The 15170-nt window shown below is 36.2% G+C and overlaps 1 protein-coding gene across 1 annotated transcript in view; it reads left to right on the top strand.

Moving 5' to 3' along the window:
- gpc6a (glypican 6a) overlaps positions 1 to 15170 on the top strand; it is a 152464-nt gene that overhangs the window by 66440 nt on the left and 70854 nt on the right. Inside the window, exon 3 of the mRNA XM_008292629.1 lies at positions 7191 to 7582. Coding sequence (XP_008290851.1) covers positions 7191 to 7582 — 392 coding nt within the window. The remainder of the gene's footprint in view (positions 1 to 7190; positions 7583 to 15170) is intronic.

The following is a 15170-nucleotide window of genomic DNA, read 5'->3' as shown; positions in this document are numbered from 1 at the left end:
CATACAATAAGGCAGCCCTGTTTGGTTCTTTTTTGTGAATTAGCTACTTCAATGTCCCACCAAAACAATTCCCCTGTCACTATTTTGTAGGGGCACAATACAAACAAATGAGAGCATTCTTCCCCTATTGCAGAATGGTAATGAGGTGTAGTCAGTTCATTCTCCAAAAAAGTTTACTCACTCCGTGATGCTGTTCTTAGGTACACCATTGCTTTGAAGTAACTTCAAGCTCACTTCAACTTCATGCTTTTGTTCCACACTGTCACGTTCTCTATGTTAGCTTAGAATGTTAGCATGCTCACATTTGCTGATTGGCAGTAAAACATCAAGAATAGCTGAGACTAGAATACCATTGGTATTGCAAATATCTGGTCAAAAACCAAATAATTTGATGGATTTAGTGTCTGACTTGATGATGGGTGATGTGTTAAAGAACAACAAAGCTCAAAAAGGGAGGAGGTTGGGGTGGATGAGTGGGATGACACAGCAATAAACTTTAAAAATAGGAGGTGTTGGTTTTTTTTCATACTACAAACTCATAACACAACGGTCACATTTCCTTTCACATCTCCCTGTCACATTTTCTTCCTTGGTTGTATTACATGCACTGAAGTGCTTCACCTTTGTGTTTCTGGGTTAAGAAAATCCCCACAAGAAATGGCATCATTTACCGCAATTTGAAACCTTTACTTGTTGTACAGAAGGAGCAGTTTAGACAGCGTTAACGCCCAAGTTAAAGAGGTTCACTTGAGTTGATCTGTTACAAAAACTTGCCATATTTTCCACTTGAAAAAGGAAACAAATGTTAGAAAAATCAATGCGTCTGTCAGAGATTGAAGTGTTCTGATCAATATCAGACACAAAGCTGGGCAGATGATGAGTCACTGAAGTGTAGTGGTAGATGAAAGCCTCGAGTGATGTATATTTTAGGGTGATGTATACAGTGTTAAGTTGTTTATCAGAGGTGAAAAAATATGTCAGTCTGAGTGTTATTCATTTTATAATGTGTCACTGTGCTAAATCAATTTTATTTCTATACCACCTGATCCTAACATAAATGAATAAATCTCAGGGCACTTTACATAGTAAGGTCATGAACTTACAATATTGTCAGGAGAAACCCAGCGATTCCCCCTTTAGCTAAATGTATTATTATTTTATTTTTATACCGGGGAAACAGTCAAACATTGAACATCCTCTGGCCACTATACAGACAGCACTATATCTCTCTGTCGCCATTCAGAATGCATTACATTATCAGGCTAAAATATATAAAAATGTAAGGATTCTTGCTAAGCTTTGTACAATAACTACCCTCTGGCTATTGAAGACTGCTGGACCAGTAATTGAAATTTGGGTCTTAATTAACCATGCTAAGAATGAAAGATTCCATTGTTGAAGGCAGTAAAATATGAGCATTTTCAAATAGTGTGAAGTAAAATTTCTGGGTGAGTGCATGCTTTCTTTTGTGAATAAAGCTCTATTGTCAGAGAGGTCACCTTTATTAATCATATAATTATTTACAGTAATTAGGCCAGTCATCAAAGGAGAAGTTCGTGCTGCTCTCAGAGAAAATTGATTCTTCACACTTAGAATTACTTCAAGGGTACTAACCCTATGTATATTTTGTGTGTAATATGAAGAGTCTGCCCTCAATTATGATGGGCACTAATGTGAAGCTCCTCTTGGGCACTGTTTTTATATTTCTTATTTTTCATTCTGCTTTCCCCTGGGAAGACAACCTGATTATTATTAATAACAATGATTCTAGTAATGATATATATATATATATATAAAGTGCTTCTAATACGGAGGGTTTATGTAACAAACTTTTTTGTGCATTTTACAGAAGTTAAAGATGCTGTGTGTTACATAACTAAGATGTTGCATAAAAATGAATCAATAATATGGAAAATAGACATTTATTAGTGGATTTATATGCCTGAAGAAGTCGATAGTCTAAGACCTTGGCCAAATACATTCACAACGCTGTTCTTTAAGTAAATAATTTAAAAAAAACAAAAAGTTTATTTATTGACAGAGAAAGATTAAATTGACTGTGAAAATCCCATATGGGCTTCATTGTTTAAAAAAAACAATTAACAAAAAAAAAAAACAGTATCTTTTTTTTGCATTGTTTTTAAATTGTTCCTATTTAACTTTTTAATGTACTATATATTAATGGGATTTGAATTAAATCAGTACACAAAAGATAAGAGGCTTAGAATTTTTAATGCAAGCAGTGAAGAGCTCTTCTGGTCATACAGTCTTGTAATCAATGATAATATTGGTAATTTTGTCATATTAAGAATTATTTTGTAATGCTTTCTAATATCATGAATGAAATTCTAAATGGTGGCTGAGTTTTGTCTATGGCTCACTTCATTCTGTTTTGCATAATGTAATTTTTCTTTTTTCTTTTCTTTTTTTTTTTTTTTAAATGAGCTGAATTTGTTGAATTAAACTATATTTCAACATTTTTTCTCTAACTTTTTCAGTTTCCTTGCTGCATCTTTTCCAACTTGATTCAAAGAACCTTCATTACTTGAATGATTTGGATGTGGGAGGATTCCTAAATGTATTATGTCAGTAAGCAGACACACATGTATCAACTTGTTTCCAAGTATTGAGACACTGAAGGTCCAGTGGCTGAATGTTATCCAAGGTCAATAACTCTCAATGATAATTCTCTGGCCAAATATGTGCTTTGGCCAGCAGAGAGCATTTCACTGAGCAATTCGTGAGTTGGCAAGCTGTGGCTGCTATTTGAAGCTCTCAGCACACACTGTTTTCCAGGTAACTGGCTTCAAAATCACACAAAAACCCAAGATGCATGCACAAAATAACAAAAAAAAAACTGGTGGCTCAGAATACACAACTGCACTTCTTGTTATTGGTTAAATTTGCTAAAAGCTTATAATGTGGTTATCTAAAAAAATAATAAACATATACCATGAGCAAGAAAAGTTTGTAAAAGTACGAAAAACGATTTCCCAACATTATTTCAAATGAGCACAGATGCTGTAATCACAGTCAATGGTGTGAAGAAAACTGTCTAAAAGTCCTTCAAGTGGTTTCTAGAGAAGGTGCTGCACCTCACACCCAACAGGATCAATCAACCAAGGCTGCCATCATTAGACCTCAGCACCGAAAAGAGAAGAGAAAACTGTAATCACCTTCACCTTTGCAGAGATCTGTCCAGATATTATGTGGATTTTTAGTCTGTTAAGTCCAACGAAGTAAATTATTTCATGTCATTTAGCATAGTTTTGATGGCGAAATCAATAACCACAATTCAGCAACATGACCACAGCTGGTTGTAGTCAGCTGCAAATAACCATAGCGATGCTTGAGGTTGTTGTCAGTCATCTCTGGCTTGTGCCTGCACAAGTAAAGCACTATCAGAGTCATTTATGTGGTCTACATCCACCGGTTATTTTGACAGGTCACATTATATATTTAGTACCTTTTAGCCGACACTTCACACTACTGCCCAGAACAGTATGTGAACTCTTTCTAACCGCTCATGTCATTGAGAATTTTTCTCCTTGGCACAATTTATTTAGGCCTTTCCTAGTTATAGCACTTAATTAGTTTCATGGGAATAATGGTAATGGACTGCATCATCTTTTATAAAAGATCAAAAAACATCTCAGTTTTTTGTTTGTTTTTTCTTCAGCCTATTTCACAGACATATGGGCATTACTTTATGTGAGGAAGACAAGCATGTATAACAGTCAAACTGCTGTTTTTTTTTAATGGAAATATGTAGGTTGGTAACAATAATTTTCTTATTCTTATCCTTTTTTTGTTCTTTACTTTTCCTCCACAGTAGAATACAGTTGCGCTCTTTTCATTGGTGCAGTTTCAAAATGTGAAAGCTCATTATGAAATGATTAAGATGGACCTCTGACTTGGACGTGGCTTCTCCTGCTGCTGCTACTCGGACCACACAATATCAAGTAGCATTAAAGAAATTTCCTGCCCTCCCCCCCGGCCAAATATTCAGACACGTTTTGGAATATAATTAAGTAATATAAGTATTTCTAAACTTTACTAATATACAATTATCCCCATTCCAACTAATACATAAGCAATGTTGCTTTTTAGCTTCCACATTTATTACTCATCTTGAGAGCACTTTCAGTGGCAACACAGACAGTATGTAGCATGCACAATACACGAGGGCTTACATGTCCTTGATTCAGATCTAATTGGAAAAATGGAATGAAAAAGGCCCTGCAGGCTCGTAATATTTAAACAAATGTTGGTGTAATGGCAGGTCATTCGGTTGCAAAGAAACTAGAATGTGTGACGAGGGATTGGTCTCCTGGCTGTTTAAGTTGTGGACATGCTGTGCCATTTCAATAGAAAGTAAAGATATCTGAGCTTCAAAAAAACAAAAACGAATACATAAGCTGGTCAAAAGGCTCGTGTTAACATATACTTCCTTCCAATATTGGTGGCTTGAAAGCAAACCGCTGGTAGCATTAGCATATAGAACAGAGTTTATGCAGATATGCTATGTTACAGAACAGACATACACGCTAATGGTTGTGTACGCTTTGCAGAGCACTGGGCTATTATGCAGGCTTCAGGATTGTCGTCTCAGTGTCAGACTCATCAACACAGCTGTAGAGAGAGTGGTTTTTTCTCCCCACTTGATGTGGTCAATAGTTCATTTCAACACTGACTTTTCCCATGAGCATTTGAAATACCTCGACTTACAATTTACAAAAAATAGTAGTTATATTGATTTGTGTATGTTTCTAGGTTTTTGTTGTTTGTTTTTTTTAAGTTTGTCATTTATCCTGTAGTAGGGAATTATGTTATAATGCCTTATTTCTATTACCAACATGTGAAATTATTCTAAAATAAAATTAACAACATTTCAAACTATGCATGATTTTCTTGATTGATTGATTGATTGATTGATTGATTGATTGATTGATTGATTGATTGAGATATTATTTCGAATATGTAAAGACAAGTACCAAGTTAACAAAGAATTAATATTACATAGAGAAATATTCCACAATTCTGGACTAGGTTTACGTATTCGAAAAGGAGTGAGAAGTAAAAAAAAACACTTATTTAATCCCACTCCTTTTCCATAAATTATTGATTGATAATTTCCAGTTTCCTTAATATATGTACAATATACAATATCTGTTTCTACATATAAGATACAATAAAAATATGTACAATTATGATACTACCAATTTATACATATCTATATATCTAATAATGTAAATGAATTAATTGCATTAATAAAGTGTTCTATATGATTTTTAGATTTTTGTTTCCCTTTTTGAATTTCCCTTCTGGGATAAATAAAGTTTTTTTCATTTTCATTTTTTTTTCGTTGCTTACAGACTCTCCACTGTATATATACACCAGGCAATATGTGAACCGATTCATTTTGCCTCATGGTTTCATCATATTATCAGAGAGTTGGAAATCTATTATTAGAACAAGACATGACCACCATGTACGGGTGTGACTGTTATCATTAACCATGCAAAGAAATGTCAGCCAGCTAGAATACCCAGCCGGGGGAGAGGAGCCTTGAATGGTTTATTAGCAAGCGTGACACGTGAAATGTCTGCAGTGTGTTTGTTTACAAAGGAGGGTGGAGGAATATTTGACATTTGTGCTTGGAGAGATGTGTTATGATCTTCTCAACATTTACGCCCTTGCACTCAGGAACATGGGATCCTATTAGCCAGGCTTCAGTGAGACTCCCCAGCTAATTCTGCTTGTTTCTGTCTATTTTTCTCTTTGCTGGCTGAGTTAATACTCAAGAGATCAGGTGCTCACATGGAAGAAAGCCACTTGGGCGGATGACAAAGAAACAATAATATAATTGCTGTGAATGTTAAATCTGAATTGCATTGTTGCATTTGGGCATTTTGATGTCTGTGTCTGTAATATAAATCAGCACATAAATACCAACTGAAGTTATTAATTCTAATTTTAAGGAGATCAGAGTTTATGTATCTGTCATTGGTGAATTTATTGATTATATATGCTATGACTACAAGAAAGAAATTACTGTTCTCCTGTGAGTTTGCATGTTCGGATCTGACGGACAATGTTGCTACTGTAATTTGATTACAGTATCTGTGTGGGCATAACATTTTACAATGTTAGTCTTTCTTTGTCCCATCTGTGATTTGAACACTCCCTGTGGGACTCCATACGTTAAGCCATGTTGTGATTCATATCACTGTGTAATTCATAGAGTGATGAGGTCACAGGCCTACGTGTTGTTGAATTTTCACAGTCTGTTTTTTTTTTTTTTTCTTTTTTTTTTACCATCGTCACATTTAGGGTGTGTGAAAGACAGCTAGCTAGACCCCCAATCCTTTGTATAATGTCACACGAACACTACACTGAGCAATACTGCATGTGTTTAAAGTGCAGAACCATTATAGATCATTTGCATGTGAAAAGTAGGAATAATTCAAATTTCACGCTGAAATTTTATTATTATATTATATAATCCTAACCCTAACCCTGTATATATTTTTCAGCAACAGCGTTACACAGTGGTGTATATACTGAATGAAAGGCAAATATAATAATAGAAATTAAATAGATGTGCTTGTCCTGCAGTGAAATTTTGTAACATCTCTTCGGATATCTCTAAGCGAATAAACCTCCTGTAACCCAATATTCAATTATAGGCTCATAGGCCAGCTGCCTCAGTGGACAAATAAATTGTTTCAGTGAGAAACTAATGCGTCTGGGAATAATGGTGGGTGCCCAGGATGATAATGTATACTAGTGTCTGTGTCTAAAACTTATGAATATTTTGTTACAGTATGCAATCAGAACCTTTACATTAATCATTCATAGTCCTTGTGGCCCATTATTTCTGCTATTAAATTATTAATGCTTTGGACTGACTTTCTTCACATAATCAAGTACCTATTGTTGGCTGCTATACATTGCTCCTGTATGTGCAGACGGAGCCATAAAAGAAGCCATTAAATTACAGTGTATACAACAACGGTACCGTGAGTAGATTATGCTCTTGTGCTTGTGAAGCGTTTTTTTTTTTTTTTTTTTAGGTTTATATTGTTGGAAGAGAAATCAGATACTGTAAATATCCGCCTAATGACCCAGCTGCATGTCCTTTCCATCCCTTCCTCTCCCTCCTCTCCCCAAACTATCCATTCATCTAGAGTTTTTCTTGGAGCTGCTGGACAATTCTGAGAAGTCTCTGAACAGCATGTTCACGCGGACGTACGGGAAGCTGTATATGCAGAACTCTGAGGTATTCCAGGACCTGTTCACTGAGCTAAAACGCTACTACACGGGGGGCAACGTCAACCTGGAGGAGATGCTGAATGACTTCTGGTCCCGGCTGCTGGAGCGCATGTTCCAGCTGCTCAATTCCCAGTACCACTTCACAGATGACTACCTGGAGTGCGTCAGTAAATACACAGATCAGCTAAAACCTTTTGGAGATGTGCCCAGGAAACTGAAGGCCCAGGTCACCAGGGCCTTCATCGCTGCACGGACGTTTGTCCAGGGGCTGATGGTGGGCCGGGAGGTCGCCAACAGGGTCGCTAAGGTGAGTTTCGTTTTGATTCTTTTGGCCACTTTGACTGTTACTACAGCTGTTCAGTGATCCTGTACTGTTGTTGTTTTTTGCCTTCAAATATAGCAATAAGCTTTACAAATACCCCATAATGCCTGCAGTGGTGTTTGTCTCTTCCTTAATGCCTAATTGGTTTAATGAGGTCTTAAATTATTTTTGTCTGTTTTATGTGATTATTCTATCTGATGTTAACCCACACACACGATCAATGTTATTTTCTGCTGCATTCTTTAATTATACCTACACTTTCTACCTGCACTATTCATTGCTGCTTTCAAAGCCTTTCTGTGGTCTTTATGTCATTCTTGTTTAGAATTACATTGCATCTGAATTATTTATTAAAAGCTCTGAAATAAAGAGCAAACATTTTGAGTCCACATGAGGACTTTTTTTTTCCCTTCCGATCCACTTGATCTCCAGGTGTGCGTGGCCAGTTTGTGACGGTTTTCATGTGAACGGTGGTGTGCGCAGTGCACCGTTTGCTCCACATTACAGGAGAATTACCCACTGAGAAAAAAGCTTTGCAAAAGAGAAGAAGATTAAAGCGCATCACATGTCTCCTGAGACTCCTGATGGGCTTTTGTTTGCTGTGGTTCACCTTGCTATTGTCATTTTGTTGCCTTTTTTGCTGACAACCTGTGTAAGGAAAATGCCATGCCGATAGTGAATTTGATAATTGCTATGGTAGACGATGAAATTGGTTAATTAAATTGTAAAAAATAAATGTATTTTGATAGTATTATCAAACACTAAAGATTATAAATGTGTTTTTAAAGGCTTAGTGAGTACGTTTTTTTCTAATTCCATGTTAAACACAGAAAGTTATGCAACGGCTCTTTTATGGACGTCAATACTAAAAAAAAAGTTATATAACCACAGCTGTTTGCTGTTTACTACATTGCATAGCTCCTGGAAAAAGCTTCGTTGTATCCTTCCAAAATAGATGCAAAATGCAGGATTAAACTTATTTACATTCAGATTCCATTTAGTTTAGTTTTTAAAGGTTCATGCCAGGTGGGCTTCTTGGAAAACGCACAGTGGACATAAATGTGTAAGGTGAGAGATTTAAGCAGCTTAGTGCAACAAAATAGAATTTAAGATTAAAGAAGTGTGTTTTCTTCCTCCAGTTACATCCATCATCAGTATTAGATTTTGCTGGCCTTCCTATAACACAATTAAAAGCATGCTAGAATATTTATGAACAAAAAATAAAAAAGCAATCATTGAAGACAATGCTCACTACATATGTTATTGCCTTTGGAGGCTTATAGCCATGGATTTGTCTTTAAAAATAGAAACTAAAATTAGGTATTTTTCACCAACTCTTCATCAAATGATTTCATTCAATAACCCTTAATGACAGTTTCAATCTGGGACATTGCTGGCCCTTCCAGAATCATCACTCCTCACCTGCTATTAGATCCAAATGATATAAAACTGTAGTTTTTCACAGGTTCAAACATCAAGTTTTAAAAATGTCTCCAGACTTTGGCGGTGATTTTTGTCTGCTTTTTTAGCTGGAAGCTTGCTGTCCCTTTCAATTCAACAGGGGAGACAAATTGTCAGAAGAGCAAAGAAGAAAGAGAGAACGGAGCAGGAGTGAGAGGGCAAAAAATAAATGAGATGTGCACAGTTTGAGAAAGAACTCTAATCACTTTTATGTTGGGGGCTTTGCTCCCTTCGTTAAGCAGAGACAGATCATAGAACAGGGTAGATTGTGAGCAGAATTTAATGCATTAATCATGAGAGAACTTTGCTATATGACCACATATAAATAGAAGAAAATATGCTGTTTCTACAAAATCTACACAGTCAACACTGAACAGTTGTGTCCATTATTGAATAAGCTGCCAGTTATTTTCTTGCCAACCTCCTAGAATCCACAGTATTTTTTTTTCAGGCCCAAACTCAAATATTTTATGTATACCACCACACAAAGGAGAAAATTCTCCCATTCTATAAGCTGGAACCATTCAGCATTTTGGCATTTAAATGACTGCAATGATTAATCAATAAAAACAAACAAACAAACAAAAACATTTAATTTATTTTTTGGTCAATTTATTGTTTTAAAGTTGCAGCTCTGTATTCAACATTACCAACAACATCATACAGATTCATCTTAGCATGTTTTGTGTATTTTCTCATTAAAAAGACAAACTGTTGGTGATGAGTTTAAAAATCTGTAAGCAGATAATGAAAGTCAAAGTAAAAAGCTTGATAATCTTTACACACAGGAAAATGCACAATTTAAATTCATAATATAGGGGTTTTGTTTGCAGTGTTTCAGCCACCTATTGTCATTTTGTTATGTCTTTTTGACAATGTGCACATGGAAAACTGCTTGTAGACAGTGAATTTGATAACGTGTTAATGACAGTAGTTTGGGAAATTGGTTTATTAGATTCTGAAAAATAAATATATTTTTGATAGCATTATCAAACACTAAAGATTCTAAATGTGCATTCAAAGGCTTTGTGGATGCATTTTCTAATGCCATGTTAAACACGCAAAGTTATGTTTTTTTTTAAATGATGAAAAATGCGTATGGAGAAAATGGATTTCAAAGTAAAAGCCTTTACACACAAGAAAATGCAAAATTCAAATTCATATTCTGGACCAGATACCAAACCATTGTCAACTTGTATAATTGTGTCTGAATGTGAAGCACAATCTTGATATATTACCACCATCCTGCTGTATCCCCTGTTCTCGCATTAATATGGAGGACTGCGGATTGTGCAGCATGATAGAATGTACATATTAAAGCGCTGCGTCCCACGTACCGTACCCCGCTGCCATATATGATCCCCGAGAAGTCAATCACCTTTAACAGTCATTATGTCTTTTATCTTACCGCTACTTCACCACTGGTGCTCACAGCCATTTCAGACGAAGAGTTAAAAACCGAGCACCTCCACGCATCTGTCCCAGGCCCTGAAAGGCACCGCCACTCTGGATCAAATCCCATATTCCCTGCCTCCTCATCAATTATGAAGTGCAGCCAGGAAACAGTGTGGCATTGCTGAAGGCTGTCAGGCTGGTGAACAGCCATAGAACTGGAGGTGAAAAGTTGCTTGACATGACAAATCACCTTGACCTGAGAATCACCCTCTGTACTCGCTGCTTTCAGTGACAAGCAGCCACTCACATCTCCTTACTGCACGGCCGTAGAGCACACGCCAATTTTAGGTGAAAGCACAATGTTACATACGGGGTGCTGTTCAGTTGTTCAGTTTTCATGTCCGCTCTTATAGGCTTTATTGCAGAATACAGGATGTCTGCTGCAATTACTATATCTTTAGAAATCAATGTTTGGTCATTTAGCTCTGTTTGTTATTTTAGTAGACCACTTGTGAGCAAATGGTGGCGAAACATACCTCTGAGCTGGACTGCAGTGACACACACACACACACCATCTGCCCTGAATGTGGAATGCTGTGTATTTATCATCCTGTAGAGTCAGCAGCGGTGGAGGGCGTAGTTAGATGCTTATGTAAAAGCACTAATTTTTTTAAAAATGGTATTTTTTTAAGTAAAAGTCCAGCCTTTAAAGAACAATTGTGTAACATTTGATGGGCTCTATTTGCAGAAATTAAATGTAGTATTTCTAATTTCTAAATGAGCACTTTATATCTAAATACAGAACAGGTCTTCAATGGAGTTGTGCTGCCACGTTTCCCAGACTGGCTCTAGAGAAGGCCTATCCATCCTAAACTATAGTTGTTTATCCTACACATTTTTATTTTATTTTATTTTTTAAATTTAGGTCTGCAGGAGTTGGTTGCAAGGTAAGATAACATAACATAATATAAACTTTAATGATCCCTCACCAGGGAAATGTATATGTTACAGCCGCCAGATACAAATGAGGCACAAAAGAAGCAAGACAAGCAATACAAAAGTACAATAAGGCTAAAATGAAGATTTAATATAGACAAAGACCAGCGCAACCTGCTACTTCACTGCTTAATACCACTAAATCATGCACACTGGTCCTTTAAGAGTATACTTAAGAAAAGGTAAAGAAGAAGTAAAAGATATTGACAGCAAAATGCATCAATGCTTGTTATGCAGAGCTGCAATGTTTAGTCAGTATTTTTTTAAGCTAAAAAAAAAACAATAATATTAAATAAATAAATAAATAAATAAAGCTGCAAGTATTTAAATAAGTGACTGTCTGCTTTTCAGCAAAAACTCCAATTATTCTGTAGTTCTAGCTGGTCAAATATAAGGACTTGCTGCTTTTACATTTATTTTTTATTTTTTGAAAGAACATATCTTTGGAGCTGACGTCACCACCTTGGACTCAAACTGTAATGGCCATTTCTCACAAACCAGCATTTTACAGACCACAAAAATCCATTAATTGGGAAAAATGCAGTAGATCAACTGATAAAAACTGTTGTTGGTTGCAGCCATACTTCTTTGTCTTTTATAATTTAAACTGTTGCGTCATTTTTCCTTGTGGATTGTTAAGCAGCATTCGGTTGCTCTTGCTATTCTAATAACAGTCTTACCACAAAGTCCATTTGGAGACAGTCTTCTATTTAATCTGAGCACTTTAAGGATTTCTTTCAATGCTATTAGCTTAAGCGTTGAGATTTAGCGACCATTGTTTACCACTTGAAAAAAACCTATGTCTCTGAGGAGTAAAATTTGCAGAAAATGTTGTCTCTGCCACAGGCCTTGAGTGCACTTTATATGTGAATTGTTGCGTGCTGCACATAGCCCCTGGTGTGCGACTTTAACCAGCTGCCATCAACGCTCTGACTCAAATAGCCAAATTAATCATTAAATTCTCAAAACCCAAGGTTTTAAAATGACAAAATGGACCTTTTTCTTTAACATGACTGCTTTCAACCATCTGTCTGTCCAATTTTCCACTCTGCTTTAACGCAGGATGATGCACTGAGAATGATGAGCCCTATATAATTACTGCTAACGCACAGCACTGTATGCAGTCAAGTCAGAACAGGAGAGATATCACTCCATAAAATGGGATTGCGTTCGACTTGCACTGAACAGTTTCCTGGACCTCGATCCTGGATTAAGAGCAGAATCTCTTTGGATTACAGTTTATGATGACCATTAAGAGTTTTATCCTGGAGGTGCTTAAAATACAGTCCAACCACATTAAGACCTGCTCAGAGAAGATTGCAGGGATTTGGACCTTTTGAACGGTTTAAAGTTCAGGCATTTAGAGCACTTATCACTCACTCTGCATACCCATGGGAAACGGGCCTAGTCCGTGGTACATATTTAGTCACGATGATGGAAGAAAGTAGGGTATTTTGTACAGAGGGATTTGTTTTCCCTGATGGCTTATACTGCCACGGTGATCTCATTATGCACTCATTTCCGACCACGAACTGTCAGATAATTTCACATTAAGCTCCAAGACAGTTTCTAATCTTTACACAACATTTACCTTAGATTAATGCTCTGCCAGATTATTCTGCTGACGTGAGAAATATCATCATCAGTTCCGTGGGTTTCCATTTTTTTTTTTTCTTAGTTGCCTCTTTTTGCTTTTCAGCTTTCTGCTCTCGCTGCCATACAGCAGTTCAGCCCATTCACTGTAAAAGTAAATCTGAAAAGTGTTTAACATTCAGCAGTGCAAGCTGAGATAAAAGTGCCATTTTGAGTATTTTCATATTACAAAACATAAATGGGGCTGAATGGATGGAAACACATGACTTGTGTAATGCTTTTAGAATTGAAATTGAAAGCAGACTATTTAGCAGAATAATGTCACATAAGAATATGATTGTGAATTTATGAAGTACAAATAACTGCACTGTTAGAAATTACTGCAAAAATACATCCAGATTCTAACTGTAATGTACCACAAACAAGACTGACAGTTAACTGCAGACTGCTGTACAATCTGTCGATGTGAGTTGAGCAAAAGACTTTCAGTTACAGTTCAAGACGCACTGTTTAGATTAGCAAGTTAATTTAGGCAGTTCTGAATATTATTGATAACGTTACATTTTTCTTTCTATTCTTTCTATTTTATTTTTTTTTTTTACGTTTAATGATTCTTTCTTGTTTTCCTAAATATATTTAATAGACTACAATTTGTCACATATTATTGCCTTTGAGTAAATGTTCCGAATCCATGAAAAATGTAACTTTTTAAAAAATCTTTTATCCTTTATTGTTTTAGGTGTTTTAAGGGTATCTGGATTTTTAATTGTTAGACAGAGCTGGTCGATGTCAGTTCTGGATCATAAAAATGAAAGGCACAATGTCTGAAGTTGACAGTTTTTACATATTAATACTGGAAAATCCAGTTACAGTAATAAACAGTAAACCTCATTTTTTACTGAAATCAGTTATACGGTAATAAACAGTTTAAGTAAATTACAATTTTAACTGCAACTATAGCTGCCTGTATTTTACTGTCATTTTACAGTAAAATTTATTGTCTTGTGTGAATCCATGATGTCTATCAGTTTCATGCTATAAACTAGCTGTAGATACAGATTTTCATGAAGACGTACACTGTGTTTGCAGTTTACAAAAAATGAATAAATCAATCAAATTGTCACCCTAAATACCACTGTCAGTTCAACTCAACAGACAGCTAGCTGTTTCTTTTGAGAATGTGTTGCATTTTTTTCCCCAAGATTTCTTTTTGTTTTTCTTTCTGTAAATGTCCCACCACCACCTGGAATTTATTTATTTTATTGCGACTGTGAGTAGTTTTACTATTTCCTTTGTGTGATGCACAGTGGCCATCAATAGCACTTTCCAGATGAAAATTCAAAAGCAATTTGTATGTACGAACGCTGACTTTTTGAGTGTCTATCTGTTTTAAATAACACAGTGTGTTTAAATGAAAGAAAATAGCAGGTATGCTTTGAAACACTCACAGTGATCTCATGTGTTTGTGTTGGTCATTTTTGAGCCATTAAAATAGGTGACCCCATTACCTGCTGCACAACAGCAAACCAAACCAGAAGTAGCTTCACTTAAAAGCCTTTTTGTTATGATAATAAATGACACACTCCATAGATGGTGAAGTGTCAAACAATGAGAGCATTTTAAAGACCCTCTCTGGTGAAAATCAAATTGTTGGTTGTTTGTGTTTTTTTGTTTGTTTGTTTGTTTTTTAACCTCGTTAACATGGCCAGAAAGCATATCATGAGCAAAATGAGCAGTCAAAGCTATGGCTGAACATTCCCACCTTGAAGCAATGTACCGAGGGTTGTCTCAAAAACACAGAACCTGAATTCCACAGCTACTAACAAACGTGAAGGGCCAATCCTGTCCCTTGCTGGGGTTTTCTACATCCCTGTTCTTCTTCAGACACGTAATCAAACACATAATCTATAACATGTATAGTGCACTGGACCTACGATTCAACGCTAGTCAAAAAGATGAGATCACTGTTGAGGAGCAGATGGAGGATCAGGTGCTCAGAGCAGACTAATTTTACATTGTTTGAGCAGAGCTATAGGTGAGCTGGTGTGCATGAGCTGCAGTGAATCATGGGGAGGATGTGTAGAGAGAGAGAGAGAGAGAGAGAGAGAGAGAGAGAGAGAGAGAGAGA

This window comes from Stegastes partitus, unplaced genomic scaffold (genome assembly GCF_000690725.1).
Source record: "Stegastes partitus isolate 25-593 unplaced genomic scaffold, Stegastes_partitus-1.0.2 Scaffold19, whole genome shotgun sequence".
Classification (NCBI taxonomy): domain Eukaryota; kingdom Metazoa; phylum Chordata; class Actinopteri; family Pomacentridae; genus Stegastes; species Stegastes partitus.
Note: the sequence above shows the minus strand (reverse complement) of the source record. Positions and strands in the feature narration are given on the sequence as shown.